The 18,870-nt window shown below is 37.2% G+C and overlaps 1 protein-coding gene and 1 non-coding gene across 6 annotated transcripts in view; one reads left to right on the plus strand and one right to left on the minus strand.

The window, feature by feature from the left end:
* The window catches only part of LOC117303998 (maternal embryonic leucine zipper kinase-like), a 54,797-nt gene that overhangs the window by 23,341 nt on the left and 12,586 nt on the right, over window positions 1-18,870 (plus strand). For all 5 annotated transcript variants that reach the window (XM_033788473.1, XM_033788472.1, XM_033788471.1 and 2 more), the window contains exons 4-7: window positions 1,255-1,371; window positions 5,111-5,254; window positions 12,153-12,221; window positions 17,746-17,838. In XM_033788473.1, the coding sequence (XP_033644364.1) occupies window positions 1,255-1,371; window positions 5,111-5,254; window positions 12,153-12,221; window positions 17,746-17,838 (423 nt within the window). The remainder of the gene's footprint in view (window positions 1-1,254; window positions 1,372-5,110; window positions 5,255-12,152; window positions 12,222-17,745; window positions 17,839-18,870) is intronic.
* Window positions 13,835-13,907, minus strand: Trnas-aga. Its single transcript has one exon. It is a non-coding gene; the product is annotated as a tRNA-Ser (tRNA).

An 18,870-nucleotide genomic window follows, 5' to 3' on the forward strand; every position in this document is an offset into this window, starting at 1 on the left:
ATTCCCATTTTGTCTTTATAAAGATTGGGTCCCACATTAACCTATTTTCACATATATTGGAAAAAAAAAAAAAATAAATAAATCAACATAGAAGGCAAAAATACGCCGTACATTTGGACTGTAATGTAAGACGCAATGTGTGTATTTTCTTTAACAAAATGGATATTCTTGGAGCCTTCTCATAGATACTCGGGTTTCTTTATTCTTTTTGTAGGAGAACAGATGCGACTCTGTTGTGAGAGACTGATGTCGTGTAATGACTTGTACAATGATACTAATACCTGATCTAAAATTTCAAATTACTGTCTCGATCCTCTTTTTTTTCTTTTTTTCCTCTCCAACTCTTCGCCAACAAATAATACTGAATTAAAGTTTAATTGAACCTTAAAATTCTGTACACAGTGTACTTTTATTTGAACCACAACAGGAAAACAATTGCGCAAACTAAAGAGTTGAAATAAATGTTTTAAAAAATCTTCTGAAAGCTGAATATGAGAATTGTCTCTGCATGTTCGGAAAAATCAAGGTGTTAAAAAAATAGTGAGCCCCTTTGTTTTTGACCCAACCAGAGTCTTTCTCAAAGGCTAATCAATGACACCAAAATTCCACAACACTCACCTCATTATAAGTACATTATACTTATATAGGATTTGAGGCATTGCATGGTGAGGTATCAATATATATTTGGTTTGCGGTAACACCATGTGTGTATCTACTTGCCAGGTAGAGTTGTTCTTAGGGAACTGTCTTGCTTTATTCTACTGCCGTGGAGTAGATAATCGGAGGGTCGGGAGACTTCTCAGTTCTGAAAAGAACTGTCCTGTTTATTAACTATTACCAGGGCGGATGGTATAGAAATTAGACTGGACTACTACTTAAGCTTATAGGATCGTAATTAACTGTACTGCCGCGGAGTCAGTTCTGAAATTGGTCTCATTGTTTCGACTAGCTTGCTCTAGTCATCGTCAGGATGACTTGTGAAAAAAAAAACACACCTAAGACACTAGAAACAAATAAAATGAGAGAAGCAAAAACCAGTCAGAATTTAAGCACGGTGTGAACAATCAGAGACTACATGAAGTTGCCCCTAGTCTTTGCCTTGGTGCCCATTCAAAAGTTTCCCATAGACCTTAAGATTTTCCAATAATAAAACTCCTCTAAGCAAAATGGCAATGGCCTTGCCCTCTCAAAGACAAGAGACAATGAGAAAGATGAAATCAAGTTAAGATATTCTCTTACCTTGGGTGTTTTCAGGCCGATTTACCAAGAGTCAAGACAGAGATAATGGCTATGAAGGAACTGGTCCATCAGCACATCTGCACCCTGTATGAAGTGGTAGAAACAAAACACAAGATCTTCATGGTCATTGAGGTGAGTTGACAATCTCAAGTAATGTGGTTTTTACTCTTGGAGCCATTTTTGTTTAACTAAGTTTTAGTGTTTAACATTTTTAATCTTTGTAAATAACTATAGCCTTTCTAAATTGTACAGTTCATCGAGGGATCTGCGATCCACAATGCACAGTATAAATGATGTTTTATTATTATTATGTAGGGTAAGGCAGTTTGTGTCTTTAAAACACCTAATGAACCTTTTCACACTACAGATCCACTTCCAAGGTAGTTACACCCCTGGTGATTCCAGGGGAATTTAAGCCCCGGTTTCGTTTCACATCTTATGTAATACTTCATGTTATTAATATTTTATTCTATCTTTCTTTATAGTTTTGACTTTAAATCAGCATTGCGATGACAAAAACTATGACCTGTAAGCTTAAATTGATTTGATTGATTGATTTATTTTTATTTATTACTATTTTCTGCCTATGGTTTTATTTTATTTTTGAGGGTTGCAGGTGTTGTTTCAACAAATCATGGATTTAATTTTGGACTGAAAATGTTCTGTTTATAGATTTTTAGATTGTCTGATTGTGGCGAGCATTAAGATTTTCATCTTTTTGAAATGGAAAGTCATCGACCTTAAAATATTCATAAAGTCGGCTCATGTTGTGTCTATGACAACTTCCTACGCAATGGAGAGTGATTTGAAATATGGGTCTACGTACGTGCACGTGCTCTCGTACTGCCCGAAATGCCGATGTGATTTAAAAAATGAGGGGTTACATGCGAAGTACACAGCTGTGGTTATATTTACAATGCGATTACGCAGTCAACATGTTTTCATCACTGAAGAATGTGATCCTCTCTGGCTAGATGCCAGGAGTTCGTGATGTAATGTACAATAACACAACTGAGCTGGGCCCAATTTCATAAAGCATGTAAGCTGCACAAAAACATGATGCTAAGCACAGGAAAATCTTGCTTAGCAAAAGCAGGTTACCAGCATTGGCTGGTAAGTTTACACTGTTGCGAATGGTTCCCCACTCATTTTGTGCTTGGCAGAGAAATTTGTCAAGCAGTATTGTCTGCTAAACAGCTTTAAGAAATTGAGCTTAAACTGTCTTACATATTTATGAGTTTTGTTTTTAAGTTCAGTTACTTTGACAATCTTGGGTAAACAAGCTACATGTACATGTAGATTTGATTTGTGTTTACATCGTAGTCCTCTTGGAGAAACTAGCGTGGTGCCTGTGTGGGGTCATAAAGGTCATTGGGTCTGCTGTTTTTTTGGTCACTACACTTCAATTCAAAAATTATGAATTAGTTTTCCACTGAAGTTCACTGTATGGGAAACCGATTAGGACATTCCTAGACTTAGACCAATTACAGTATACACCTTAGGCTGATGTTATCAGAGCCACTCGGGATGTTCGTCTAATACCAAACAGACATTATATTTTTAGAACTAAGCAACCTTCAAGAGAACCTCTCTGTAAATCAGTGTGCAACTTAAAGGCAGTGGACACTATTGGTAATTACTCAAAATAATTATTAGCACGAAACCTTATATGGTAACGAGTAATGGGGAGAGAATGGTAGTATAAAACATTGTGAGAAGCGGCTCCCTCTGAAGTGGAGTAGTTTTCGAGAAAGAAGTAATTTTCCACAAATTTGATTTTGAGACCTCAAGTTTAGAACTTGAGGTCTCGAAATCAACCATCTAAACGCACACAACTTCGTGTGACAAGGGTGTTTTTTCTTTCATTATTATCTCGCAACTTCGACGACCAATTGAGCTCAAATTTTCACAGGTTTGTTATTTCATGCATATGTTGAGATACACCAAGTGAGAAGACTGGTCTTTGACAATTACCAATAGTGTCCACTGTCTTTAAATTTTTTTCAAGAGTTACATGTAACTACAAATTGTCTCCTGAAGACGAGCAGAGTATACTGTTCGAAACGCCGAGACCATACTGGCTCTTTTCAGAGTTAACACTTACACAAAAGATATTTCTTACATGGTTATACCTGCAAGTTTACTATTTATTTATAGTTAATTCTTATTGTTCACATGATGCAAAGCTTCAGTCATCATTCTAAATATTTCATTGCTCCATCTTTAATTGTAGAATGTCCTTTATGAATAATTGCTGTGCAGGCATTTTATAGCGCCCCACAAAACAATCATAGTGATTACAAAGCTAAAAGAAAGTTACCATTATAATAATGGTCACTGTAAAATATAAAAGCAATATGTTGGCTTACAGAACAAAAGCATGAATGGTTAAGTCCGATAAATAAATAGAAAAGAGCTGGGGGGTCTTGGCTTCGGAAATATGAAATTTTTTTTTAATGAAGATTATTCAGTTAACTTTGTATTTCTTATACTTTATTTTATGTATTTACTTGTTATCATTTAATTTGGTTAAAGGCAGTGGACACTATTGGTAATTACTCAAAATAATTATTAGCATAAAAACTTACTTGGTAACGAGTAATGGGGAGAGGTTGGTAGTATAAAACATCCTCTGAAGTGGAGTAGTTTTCGAGAAAGAAGTAATTTTTTCAGATTTAGAATTTGAGGTCTCAAAATCAAGCATCTGAAAGCACACAACTTCGTGTGATCATGGTGCGACAAGGGTGTTTTTTCTTTCATTAATATCTCGCAACTTCGAAGACCGATTGAGGTCAAATTTTCATAGGTTTGTTATTTTATATGCTTATACTGAGATACACCAAGTGTCCAGTGTCTTTTAAGTGATGTGTTTGCAACCAGTCTGAATTTCTAATTTTATTAGAAAATGTGTTTGTTGTTTACCAGTATTTAATTGAAAAGCAAAATACCAAATGAAATCACATATGTTTGTTCATCTCTTTGTAAGAACAAAACATGTATAAACATAACACATGCATGTCATACACACAAACATAGAATTTGTACACACATGTTTAACAACACAAAAGACCCAAGAACAAAAATTTATCTAAGATAAAAATAGCCACTTCGATTGAGTGATAATTATGACGCTGAGATATAAACCTATGATGTCATTCAAACCTATGACATCAGTACCACCATCGTGATGTCATAATCACTGCTTGGTTGTGCGCTCGTGCATGACGCATTACCTAAGGATGATTATTTCCGTGCAAGTAGATGAGAACAGTCATTTTGCAATATGGACAAAAGATGATTACGTCATTCCACGCACATCTTTTTTTATTTTATTATTAAATTATTTGTTTATGGCCGTTGAAATATGTTCTACATAGCATTGCAGTGGTTTTATTACACCATGTTTTTCAGGTTGCAGATTATGACTCGGGCCTGATACTTCATGGAGGCCACAGAGGCGATTGCCTCCATGCCTCCTGGTCATTGCCTTGGTGCCCTTGAAATGATCCAGTAGAAATTCAGAATTTCCTCATGGGGTGCTCTTTACCATAGAGGAAATGTATGCCTTGATGCCCTTGCCCTTTCAAAAAAACAAAGCATACAGGCCTGATGACTTTTACATGTAGTCACTCTTTCTGATTTTTACTGAGTGGGCTGCTGACAATGCTGAATGTATTCCCACCTTATTCAAAACAAAAACTTAGTTCACCATTGATAGATTCATAAATAATGCCCATTTATGTAAGTACGTGTACATGTACGCCCACATGAACATGTTTTAGCAGTTGTCACGACATTCCGTCATCACGTCCAAACCATTTGAGCTTTTCTTAACCTTTTGTAATTCTCACCCTCTGATCCTACTTTTCAGTATTGTCCAGGTGGGGAGCTGTTTGATTACATCGTCGCCAAAGACAGACTCAAAGAATCCGAGGCGAGAAAATTCTTCCGACAGATTTTATCAGCTGTCGCTTACATACACGACAAGGGCTACGCCCACAGAGACTTGAAACCGGTAAGAAGATTGTTTTGAAATTACTGCTGTGTTGAAATACATGTAGTCAAAAGCGAGGTGTATGTAGTAGTGATTGTTGCTTCTTATATAGTGCGCAAATCCACCACTCAGTGACGCTCAAGGCTCTTTAACGTACAGTATTTTCCTGCAAGTTATGTGGGACTATGTAGTTTCTTTTCCACAGCAGTCAGGGTTCTCCAAAGGTTTTTTCAAACCTGTGGACCAACATTATTTTAGGTTCGGCCGAAACGTCTTCGGAATGTTTTCTACTTGGTGGTTTATCTTGGTTTAAAAACCCTTAAAACAACATGTTGTTGTTGAACATTGGCCGAAATTTGCGCTGTTTTAACGGTCCGATACCCAACCTTGTGCAAAGGGCAAGAACCCTGGTAGTAAATGCCCAGGAGCTGTTAAACTACTCGAGTGGTTGGAGTTTGAATTACATTCAAATTCGCATTCTCATACTGAATTCAAAATCGTGAATGATCTGTTCTGCAAAGACCCGTCACGTATTGCACGGTTTGAATTCGTCAAAATGCGACCGATGAAACTAATCCACATCCTTCACAGAAAACATCATGCTCCGTCGCGACGGCATGCCGTCAGAAGATGTCGTTGGGGGGGAGCGGGGAGATGTTGATGTATTACACCCACAGCATGCTCTGAGCTGTATCCCCAACTAAATTTGCAGATGTATCGCGTAATTACTTAACCATATTCCGTCCTGCAGTCTTAATTTTAGTTGGCATTACGTTAGAATGATAATAACATCTCACACACTGTCATTATTATTATGTTTTTACGCTGTCGTGTCGATTGAAAGCAACCACCAAACTCACACGTGCAAATCGTATTATTATATTATTTTCATTTTTTTTTTTGCTTCAGGGTGTAAACAGATATGAGATGCATGTATTTTTTTATAAAAGATGTTAAATTTGCATCGGGGATAAAGAATGATAGTTTTGGTTTTTACCCATACACCGATGTGTGTTTACACTGTATACTCGGTACTTTCCCGAGTCCTGAGAAAAAATATCACAGGCATGTTACTCGGGTGAGATTCGAACCCACGACCCTTGCAATTCTAGAGCAGTGTCTTACCAACTAGACTACCGAGGTTGCCCGGTAGCTAGAGGCAATTTGAATCCTATGTTTTGTATTTGTTTTAGTTTGGGTACTACGTGTACCTGCACATATGGGTGATCTTCTTTCTCGATTTTGATTTTGTTTGTAATTTAACCACAATGTAGAACATGCTGAAAATTGACTGTTCACTATTTTCGCCTGAGTTACACAACTGCTTTTTTTTTTAAAGCTCAAATTTTCAAGTTTTTTTCTCTTCATTATACATGTTTATTGATCACAAAAACATGAACCCTGTCTGTGATTATTTTGTCAGCTCTACCAATACTGTATAATGCCTTTAAAGTTTTAGTTAGAGTGAAACCAATCCTATAAAAATGGCTGATATGCTTAGCATAATCATTAACGGTCGGTTGCCCTTGTCCTTAACCAATGGATTATGAATAATGCAAAAGGTCGCAAAATAACAAACAATTAACAAACTAAACGTACAATAGTTGCAGGTACCAGTACAAAACAAAATTACATAAAACTTTGTGAAATACATCTATCTACATACACCTTCTGGAATTTACTTAAGACGCTCTTTTGTCAGAGAGAACAAGTACTTGCAAGTTGAGGTTTCTCAAGACAAAGTGAAGTGTCCAAAGGGTTGATACCTTGCCTTGTTTGACTGATAACCATGCCCTGGTTTACACATGGAGGTGTAGAGTAGCCGATATATATGCAGTTCTTCTGCATACACATCAAATAAGTTCAAATAGAGTGTCAGTCCTCGGCTTTCTTGCCCACACAAACTTAATTAATACCCACGGCTTGTTCTTGCAGTTGTCCATTTGCATTTTTTTGACACGGTGCCCTTTCTTTCTCCGATGGTTTTTCTCTCTTAAATGTGCGTGAGTCAGGTTACCGGTCTTGGCGTTTTATAACCGTAACTCCATCTATTGATTATTTGGAACAATCTGTTTTGTATCTCTTAGCGGGTAGTGCTGCATGTACGTAACTTACTCCACGGAACCTTTCAGTGTCACAGGTTAGGTTTCACATGGGTTTCAATACCATTAATGGATAAATTTACGATCGTCGTATCATATCATGTTCCCCGATATAAATAGATGAAGAAATGAGCTGGAGTTTTTACTCGTCGTCCTTCGTCACATGCCACCCCTCCACTAAGTTCACTCAGTGACTCGCAACGAGAGAGCCCATATGCCCCCCTTTCACAAGCTCCTCCCCCTTTTAGACTAATAAACTTTGCGTGCATACCAATTTTTATCCCCGGCGTTGAGATTTGTGTCTACACACCGGCAATCACAAGATCAGAAACCATCTCATGGTTGGTTCACGTTTCATATGTCATAGGTCAGTCAGTGCTGGCTTGATTATTGGGGCCGCTGAAACATAGACCAGACTTGGCAAATTAGTCGGGGAGCAGTTGCCTCGACATAATAGTCTCTTCGCTAATGCAGTACCAGTGCATTATGGGATGGTGAGGGTGCTAGGTTTTTCTAGGTCAACCCGTAGTGTACTTAGGAAGGATACATTCTCTCTTGGATTTACAAGTTATGATGACCCCCCCCCCCCAACTTAAATCAACCTCCTAACAATCAATAAACAATTTGTACAAAGCAATGTAATAAACAAAATGAAAAAAATACAATAAAAACCACCTGCCAAAATATAAACAGACATCATACGTCAAATAAAATAATGAAAAGGAAAAGAAAGCATAAAAAAGAAACAACAACAAGCTTGTGCTAATAAACTAAGCTTGCACATTAGCATGTTGAAAGATTTATACAAACTCACAGAGCATTACATGTAAAGGCCGAGAATGGAATATTTATTTAAGTTTTGTTACGTGCAATCTTGAAACAATTACCATTTACTTTAAACATAATTTTGACTCTTGCCATAAAAGACGGGCGTGACATTCTTCTTACAAAAGTCTGATTTCAGAGTAATTGTGATTAAGTAGCTAAAATGTCTACATGCAGGTCAGCCCTTGCACTCAAAAGTTTTTCCTACTTTTCCCCAAGAACAAAAATCATGCCTGAAAACATGTGTACAAGTTAAATACACATCTTTTTGTGTCACGTTATTTTTGTCTAAAATACTTCTATATAAGACTTTCCTGTTGTGGAATTTCTTGCTTGAAGAATCTGCCTCGCGGTCTAGGAGCAGCGCAAGGAGGCAGCGCAAGGCTTGACATAAGACCCAGCAGGTGGCCGATGGTTAGATACATTCTTGTAGCACTAGCAGCTTATGGTGTCCTCTTTCTGGCTTTGTGAGATTTTGTCATCCTTCAAAATGACTGCTGTTGTGGATCTTGACTGATCATTGATCTTATAGGAGGTTTAGAAGGGATTGGAGGGAGCTGATCTTACAGGAGGTTTAGAAGGGATTGGAGGGAGCGCAGGGAAAATTTGCTAAGCACAGAAAAGTATTGCTTTACAGAAACAGATTACCAACCAAAATTACATTAAGGTTACATTGTTGTGACTGGTGCCCCACTCAATGTTTGCTTAGCAAAGAAATTTGTCAAGCAGTATGAAAGTGGGCTATGTTGAGTTCTGCCATGGGGGGAGGGAGGAGTGGGCTGGCAAGGGGTTGAGGGGAGGGGGAATTTTATTGATACGTCAGGCCTTGAATTAATTACTTGGAGCCATGAAGGCCAGTCAGGGCTCTGTTACTACTCCAAAAATTATGACTTTAAAAACTGACTTGGTTATATGAAGCACTGCAGCTTTTCATAATGCAAAGCATTTTGAGAAACAATTCCCTTGAAAGCAATGTGGTTATAGAGAGAGGAGTTCAATAACATTTCAAATCTGAGAATCGTGTTTCTGCATGGAACGTTTCATAGACTGTGTATTCCAATTTCGAATTATTCTTCCTGCGTAAATATAAGCGCTCCAGATTGTTTGCGACATCCAAAATATGCTAAAAACTAAACCTCGCCAAAACAAAACCAAAACATCAAAAAAACACTTCATGCACAATGTATTGTGTGCTTGACCAGCCTTCATTTTTTTGCAATTACAAAAACAATTTTTTTTTTTCGTACGGCAATTCAAGATTGCTTAATTGTGTGTTATCTGAAATCTCTCGTTGAGTCTGTCCCTAGAAAAGAGAGTCCAGTAAGTCCGTAATATCCACTGATCGTTATCGCAGAATCTTCTCTGTCTGCATTAACACTCCAATTCCCCTTAGATGTTCTCAGGTGACATAACCTCATCTTTTTTTTTAATCTTATGGATGGAAAGACTCAATATTGAATGATGGAACAAATGGAACCCCATCTGCTTTGTGATAATAGCATGAGGATAGGATATTTGCAGTGGGATAATCAAGTGGAACTTTTTGAAATGTAACAAAAATTCAAAAACTGACTGACACCTTGGTAACTAATCCAAGTTGAAGTCTTGACCGCCAGTCACTGAAGCAAATTATAATGCTTTCCAAATTTTTTGCTTAGCTAAAATAAGCAAATAATTTTTGTCTCAGTCATGTCAGTCTGTCAGTCAGACAACAATTATTTTTCATGTAAAAACGTGTTATAAATGGTATGCTATGGTAAAATACCGTTACTGGTTAATGCGTTTTTTAAATGCTCAAACTGAGACTAAAAGAATTTTTGTGACATTGTATTACTCATTTCTTAAAAACTACAGTACCTCAGCACCGAATATTGTAAGGGAAGCTTTCTACTATCATTATCTTCAAACTGTTTAAGTTTAATGTAAATCTGTGGACATTGTGTAAGAATTACCCAGACCTTTCAAAATAGCGCAATACTCTGCAGAGACCAGCACGTTTAGAACAGGTTGTGATATGGGCCGTGACATCTAGGTTAATATCACCCTCTTATTGCTATGGATCAAAGATTCAAGTGTGCTTGAAGATAATTGAAAAAATATATTATCGCATACTGTAGTCCTTTGGGACTCTCAGGCGTACAGCATTGTACAGGGAGAATAGTTCTTTGTCAACCGATCATGCTACCCTAGCGAAAACGAGACGAACAAAATGAATAAACAAGTCCTACTGTTACAAAAGTTACAAACAATTTAGCAGTATAGTTTACTTCTTGTATGTTTTGTTTAGTAAACCTGAGCTCAAAATAGAAATGAGCTAGGCACTTAACCATAGTTGCTTCGTAAAAAGTTGGGTGGGTAGTGCATTCTGCTCTAGCAGTAGGGCTCCTAGTCATTATATGATATCATGTTTTGTTCACGGTAATTTACAGTGAGGCATTATTCTTGATAAATATTCAATTAATTAACACAACCCCTGTGATGCAGTGTCAAATTCGAGCCCTATAAATTGGCTGATTACTGAATTTGAATTTGGAATGGCTTTCAACTTACATAAGAGTTATATATAAGAACGAGAGGGCGCACTGGCCTACATACGCGACCCGGCATGCGCGCAGGCGGCCATTTTCTAAATTGACAAAACAGGCATCGCACAGCGTGTGTTTGTGCGGCCATTTTGTAAGTTGACACAACAGCATCGCGTATAGCGTTCAATAAACACAAACTCCAATGTGTACTTCATATTCAATGCGCGTACAGAATGGCGCGCATGTCTCCTTGCGGTCTCGTTGCATTTGTGCAAGAAGCAGCATCACCAGTGTGCCCTCTAGTTCTTATAATGTACACACACAACAAATTAAAACCCTTTCACTATTAAAGGGAAATCTTTCATCCTTATATTCCTTGAATAAATTTTGAAACTTTCATTCATTACGCTCAAGAATTCAGCTGTATACCGCTTTTTAATAAACTATTGAATGTTTTCCACATGCTGTGTGAGCGCCTGCATTAATAAACGTCTTATGTGAACTGAGCTTGAATTGCCTTGATTTTGTTGTCTTTTTCAAATTGCTTCCGATCGAAGTGAGCCATGGTATAGAAAGGTTTATGAAATTAGAATTGATTGCGCCATTTCAATGGAAGACTGTTATTGTTGACTTGACCCACTGACATTCAACTTCTATCTTGTGTTGAAAGTTCAAAGTGAACTGTTGTTTACTGTCAAATGATCCATACCACCTTGCGGGTGGGTACTAAATTAAGTAGTTTTTAGTTGCCTTGGGCAACCCAAAATATTCACAGGTGCAACTTAATGAGCATGGAATTGTTTGTTTAGGAGTCCCTCTGTTGGAGGTTGCAAAAGCCGGGCGCGATCAAATCATAATTGCTCATGGTCAAATACCTTGGCCTGATTTCAGGGAGGGCTTCAGCACAAAAAAGTAGTTAAGCAAAACAAAATTATGCTTACCAGAATAAGATTACCAGCCAACCTACTATGTTATGTGTTCAAGTGTTAATTGGTATCCTGCTTAATTCAGCTAAACAGAATTTTTTTTTTTCTGCTTCAGCATCTCCATGAAATTGGGCCAATAAAGCTGCTTAAGCGGCAAATACTGTTTCTTAACGATTTCTTACTAAGTAAAAAATAAGCAGGGCTGAGTACTAACTTCAATAAAAAACACTGGAGAAATGTAACGCCAGAATTATTAGTTGGCGAAGGATCTCGCTCCATTGTCCCTTCAACTCTTAAATTTTACATTTAAATGGAGAGCAGAAATCATACAGAGGGTCAGTTTGATTTTGACCAAAATTTTAGCTCAGGAATTGACAAATTCCAAACGATTTCAAGCTCTCCTTTCCTTCTTTCTGCCTTTTCTCCATTATTACAATGTTTTTTTGAGAAAAATAACTTGGTTGCTACCCAACTGCCTTTTTTCCCGCCAAATATTTATTTGTCGTTTTTTTCTTCCCTCTTTCTCTCACTCTCTCTCCAGGAAAATCTTCTTCTCGACGATGAGCAGAATCTAAAATTGATAGACTTTGGACTCGCTGCCAGACCTAAGGTATGGTGTGATGTAGAGGTTGGGGTTAGCCAAGGGGGAAAGTTTAAAATGAGGATCAGGGTTGTGTATTTGATAAATCATGTTACATGTATTTAAAGCCATTCGACATCTTCTGAACAGAACAAAAATTAAAAGTTCACAGATTTACAAATAACTTTACAGAAGATAATGGTTAAAGACTTTCCTTGAAATATTATTGCATGAAATGCTGTACTTTTTGAGAAAACATTAAAACAATTATCAGTTCTTGATATCCAGAACAACAAATTTATTTTAAACACACGTCATGACACAACGAAACGTACGGAAACAAGGGTTGGTTTTCCCCTTATTTTCTCCCGACTCCGATGACCGATTGAACCTAAATTTTCAAAGAAATTGTTGTCGAAATGTTAACCTTGATTTGCTAATATTACCCAATATTAAACATATTAGCTAGCTATATTTGTATGCGCAATGGGTATCATCATGCTCATCTAAGCATGAAGGGCGTATATTTATGTCTCTAGACTTTCAGCCATTATTATTTGATAACTTCTGTTGATGTTGTGAAGTCTCGCTATTTATAACTCCACCGTTGACATGTTCGTGTCTAGAATGTTGTGTGGTATGGAATGTATTGTCACGTACACCATGTATAATGTACAATACTTGTACATGCACATGCTGTACTTGTTGTTCATGACTGTTTGAGTTGGGATTGGAAAAGCAGCCGATTTCACGAAACGCTAGGATTAATCCTATCTCGAGTTAGGACAAGTAACTCGTCCTAACTTAGGATCAATCTTAAGGTCTGCATGCTACAGTGCAGGTTTGGGACTCATCCTAAGTCCTACGATTAATACTAAGTTAGGAAGAGTTTGGTGAAATGGACGGCAGGGCTTGTCATGTTTGTAACTCAACATTTCTAGTGGAACATTTTTAATGGACCAGATTTTTTTTTTTGCAAGACAAGATCCACATGAGAAAACGCACTATTTCAGTCACTGTGCGTTAGTCTCAACAGTTTACTTAACACCATTGAAGATGTTCAAGTACATTGGTTCTCCCTCATATCTTGCAAACAAACACCCAAGGCCCCTACTATCCATGCTGTCAATTTTTACATGGTTGGGCGGCAACATCACTCTACATCAATTGACGTTTATTGCCGTACTAAAATGACAAGAAAACTCCTAAGGATCTTCAGTCTCATCATCTTGAGGGATGCGGTTTTTGCATCATCCTCAAGACATTCGTATCAATCTTGATTTTTATCCTCCAAAGGATAAACAGTGTCTTGATTTATTGCTTAAGATCCTCCCGCCCGCACCCGTTTATTTCCTCCTGGGGAGAGAAAAACCCAGTGAGCCAGAGATAAAGTTTACGCTTAATAAATTTATTGGGGGGAACATTCCCCATGCCAGACAGGCACAATTATCTCCAACAGATGCGTTTGAAATTCGTCCGCCTTTCCCTTAAAGGGTTTTCTTTAAGTATTAATTTGCCCTGCTTCGAAAAATGTCAAGGGAATTAATTTGTATTAATTTTGGTTTTTTACCCATACACCGATGTGTGTTAGCACTGTATACTCGGTACTTTCCCGAGTCCTGTGAAAAAATATCACAGGCATGTTACTCGGGTGGGATTCGAACCCACGACCCTTGCAATTCTAGAGCAGTGTCTTACCAACTAGACTACCGAGAATTAATTTGTAAACATTTGAAGTAGTTGGTTAAACCTGTTCCGATGTTTCAGCTTGAGTGTCATGTATTTTCCTGCTCGATTTATTTTTAAACTAGTAGATCACTACTTATTTGTTTTCTTGACAGTCATTTGAAACAATTGTTTTGAATTTAATGATGATAGAAAGATGCATGCTGTGCTTTTATTTTAGACAGAAGAGTTACATTGTATTTACATTTCATTTTAGTGCTCAACTTTTGTATTTATCATATTTTTTTTAGGGGATCCACAAGACCATAGGGCTGGTAGCTCAAAATTATTACCGGACCACAAATGTTTTTACAGGACGAGAATCAAAACAACCCATAGCACCTAAAGCGATTTTTTTTAATTTATTTTTTTATTATTTTTTTATGCAAGTCGCCTGACACACAAGCCCTGAAGGCCACCACTTCAAGGTGTGGGCTACAATTATTTTTTCCAGAGGCCGTTGCCACCTACTCCTAGGGGTGAAACAGGGTTACCCCTTTCACAGTCCATACGAATGTAGGCTTGGGTATCATCAATTCGAAGCCTGGCCGGTAGAGCAGAAAGCACTACCTCCCCAATTTTTATGTAGCAAGTGTCACGACCGGCATCCGAACCCACACCCTGCTGATCAAACACCAGTGCTTGAATCCGGTGCTCTTAACCGCTCGGCCATGACATTGCCGTGGTGCCCTGTGAACGTTTTGCTGTAGTGCCCTTTGCAAAGTTCCAATACAAATTAACGTGGCCCCTCATCCAGAGAGAAATGGTTGTGCCCTTTCAAGAACAAAATTTTAGGCCTGGTGATATAGTTTTGTGGTTACATTCTTGATTCCATAAAGTTGATTTATTTCTCGAAGAGTCAGTTTGATAGACACTCGAGTCTCGATCTCCAATCATCGTCTCAAGTTCTTATTTATGAGTGTCATCCTCGCAAGGTGTGAGGAGAGTAATTTATTGTCAAGCCCTGACCAAGTGGGTTGATACATGGGCTGTAGTTATCGCAATTAAAATAAACACTACAGACATGTGTAATTTGTACTGCTTATAAACGTCATGCTGGCGGACTCTTCCATAAGTAGCGCTCGGCTAAAATTGCAAGCCAGTATCCTTGGACTTAATGCAAGTGTGTGTTGAAGCAAACAGGAATTCTGTTCAGTGTTGAATGTTTATACGTCAGAAGCGATTCCTGGGAGAAAGAATGACAGGCATCAGTCTAGTTGTGTATTTATACATGAAGTTCTAAACTATGGTCCTTGTAAAGGGTTTGTCAGTTGACGTAACTATCCGTAATTGTTTGTGGCTACGTCTGAGGTCTACGGTCTCGTATTTCAAGACTGTCTCCTCTAAATCCATAAATGATTTTTCAAGGACGTTGTTTCTGCTCTTCTAATATTTGCTGAATGTTTATGTTGAGGTTTGGACTTGAAGAAAAGCTCAAGTATATTTGAGTAAATCATAACAAGGATATATAGTTTGGGAAAAACACTACAGGACTTTTTTGGTGTGAGGTAAGGGAAAATGCTTTAGTTACTACTGGCAAGTGGCCAATTTGTCTGTTGATAAATGGGTATTTTGAGAGTTGGACCCATGTAGTACATAATGTGAATTTTTTCTAATTTTTTTCCTTTAGATTCATTCTTTAAAGTTTTATGCAGCATCTCGAGATGCGTTAAAGTTCAAAATGTGTCTTGAGAGATGATTTAAAAGAAACTGTAATTACTAATTTACTGAAACGGTTTATCGTTAACTACTCAAGGATTTATAGCACAATCCGTAAAGCGCTTCTGACATTCATGTTTAATTGGAAATGTGCAAATGTTTACAATACATTTACAATGTTAATTTTGTTGGTTGAAGCGTAGTCTCCAGGGGGCTCCTTGCAGATAATAATTGCTGCATTCATCGGTGCTTTGTGGTTGGCGCGCCTCATCCGCAAAAGCTATTCTATGGAGAAGTTTTGTCAGGGGAAACAACAATTCATGTTAAGCTTGTTACTTAAGTGTACGAGCCATTACCATTAACGCAGTATCATTACCATTTTATGCATTGAAATTCTTGTTATTGGTTTCTGTTTGTAATGGCCGTTTGGGTAATCCTTTTCTCTTTGCTGCTGTAAAGAGATTTTTAGTTAATTGGATGCGTCTCGACCAATTGGTCTTCTACATTTTAATCAGCTTAAAGTTTAGTCCTTGAGGTTTGTCATAACATGCAGTTAATGCATTCATAATGTTTGAAGAGTTGGGATGGAGTATTTGGAGAGGGCTAAGAATCCCAGGGTCGATTTGGACTTTACAAAAAATTGTTAAAGGGTGTGCACAACATTTGTTAGCATTGAACAAATAAGGGGTCACAGACTTTCACGTAGTATTTTTATATCATTGTGGAATTTTGAAATATTTTTGCCTGACTTGCTGCTAAAGTTTTTGAGAAACTAGTTTTTATCTGGTTAGACCAAAACCCAACGTTTGAAAACGGTAAGGGTATTATATGAGCTTTTAACTTTCATAGGTTTATTTTCTTTCACATGTTGGGTCATATGAAGTGCAGTCTTTAACAATTATCCATATTACTTTAATTAAAGGGAAAGTACATGTTTGGTGATTGTGAAAATTTGAGCTAAATTGGTCATCGAAGTTGCGAGAAAATAATGAAAAACAGAGAAAAAACACCCTTGTTGGATGAATTTGTGTGATTTCAGATAGGAGTAAAAGACTTCTAAGTCTTGGCTAGAAGTCTTTTATTATTTTATGAAGAAATTACCTCTTTCTCAAACTCTATTCTACTTCAGAGGGAGCTGTTTCTCACAATGTTTTATACCATCAACCTCTCCCCATTACTCGTCACCAAGTAAGGTTTTATGCTTATCATTATTTTGGGTAATTACCAATGGTGTCCACTGCGCACTGCCTTTAACATTGAGCTCAAATTTTTACAGGTTTGTTATTTAATGCATATGTTGAGATACACCAACTGTGAAGACTAGTCTTTGACAATTACCAATAGTGTCCACTGTCTTTAACAGAGTCTCTTGACCATGTTGTAGTATAGTGTTAGGACAGCCGAAATGACAGGTTAACAGGTTAAATTCCAAAACAATGCAGCTCACGTAGCTTGGCTCATCCCTAGACCCAATAACTCATCTAAATAATTGACTTCAAAGGCTCTGAAGGCCTCCCTAATGAAGTACTGTATTCCCCCTGGCCAATCTCCTTATCTTTATTTCATCAATTAAGGATTGATGAATCTACTAATATTTGTACTGTAATCTCCTAGCTAAGCTCGACCCCCAAGAAAAAAAATAAGATCAAATAAATAAAAGCTGTTTTAGAGTCTAGGAGGTTCTGTGGGGCGAGGAGAGTAGTTTGTTTTTTATTTGATGAAAGACTGCGTGTGGCTGGGGATGAATCTTTTAATTATTATAGCACTTGGTCGTTATGCGCGGGCGGTAATGGAGCCTACATTAAAGATTCAGTGCTGTGACAAACTCTTAGAATGGTTAAAATGTTTTTGTTATATTATTATAATTATTATCAATAGGCATTTTTTATCATTTCATTAAAAAAGAAAGTAGTAACCAAATACTAACATAAATCCAATTCATATCCTTGTATCACAGGTATTGAAAGATCGTTGATTACTTTCAAAAATAAAACGTTATTTCTTGGGTTCAGAGTTAATTAAGGTAGTTTTTGCAAATATCATTTTTTGGTTTGTTAGGACGTTATTATTGAACTGAGCGGGTGATTATCTTGTTTTTTTTTTGTTTTTTTTACAAATGGTTACCTTAATAATTTAAAATTAAATGTGTAATTTTCTTGATATTTTCCAGGGAGGATTGGACCAACAACTTGAGACATGCTGTGGTAGTCCAGCCTATGCAGCTCCGGAGCTTGTTTCAGGGAAACAATACTTAGGACCCGAGGTGAGTAAAATGAAGTTTGAACCTCAGAAACCAGCTAGTAATGTTGTGAAAAGATATTTCCTGATTTCAGGAGTTCCTCCATGGAAAAAAAAATAAGCAAATTAATATAACACTTTCTTGAAGATGTGAACTGGTGTCTGATTTACCAGTTTTCCACATCAATGAATTTGTTATCCTGTTCAAGCTTTGAACACCCAGCAGGGTGGATATGTGCGCATTACAAATCTTATTATTATTATTATTTATTGTTAAGCTTGCTTCTATGTAGTGCCTGAAATTATCCTTATTGAGAAATGGCGTTCACTATAAGAGTACACTGCTTGGTTTGGGTGTATACAGACAAGTTTCCCTAAACCTATTACAAACAATGGCTAAGCACAACACAATTATGCTTACCAGAAAAAATGTTACCAGCGACAATACCATTTTACAAAGCAATCTGTGACTTGCATCCTTATTGTTGCTCAGCAGAAATTGTTCCAGCAAGTTTTTGAGCTGAAGCAGTTCTAAGAAATTGGGCCATATCTCAACATTGCTTATAATGGACCCTGCCAATTTGTGCAACAATTTTTATAAGAATTTTATTCCCTGCTTAATGTCTTTTATAAGACATTTTGATCGAATCTGCTCTCAGAAGCAGCTCACGTTGTTTTCACACTTGTTTTGTCAGTCCCTTCGCATGTAAGGAATTGTTATTTGGCCAAAAATTTGTTTTTCCTAAATGGCCACCCGACACATTTTCAAAGATGACCGGCTTTTTTTTTTTTTTTTTTTTCTCAAAACAAATTTTTTGGGGCTACTAAGATCATTAAAATGTACCCTTTTTATGAAAAAAAGGAGGATATTTTATTTAATTTTTTTTTTTAAGAAAAAAAAAAGCAGCCTCTAAAAACGAACCAAGCGGGAATGCTAAACAGGTTTTTTTTTAGGCCTTCTCACACAGTGTTAGTTGTGTACTGGGGGATGGCAGAGGACACTCAGGGTACATGTACATGATGTATGTCAGGTGTACATATACATGTACAATGTATG

This window comes from Asterias rubens, chromosome 20 (assembly GCF_902459465.1).
Source record: "Asterias rubens chromosome 20, eAstRub1.3, whole genome shotgun sequence".
Lineage (NCBI taxonomy): Eukaryota > Metazoa > Echinodermata > Asteroidea > Forcipulatida > Asteriidae > Asterias > Asterias rubens.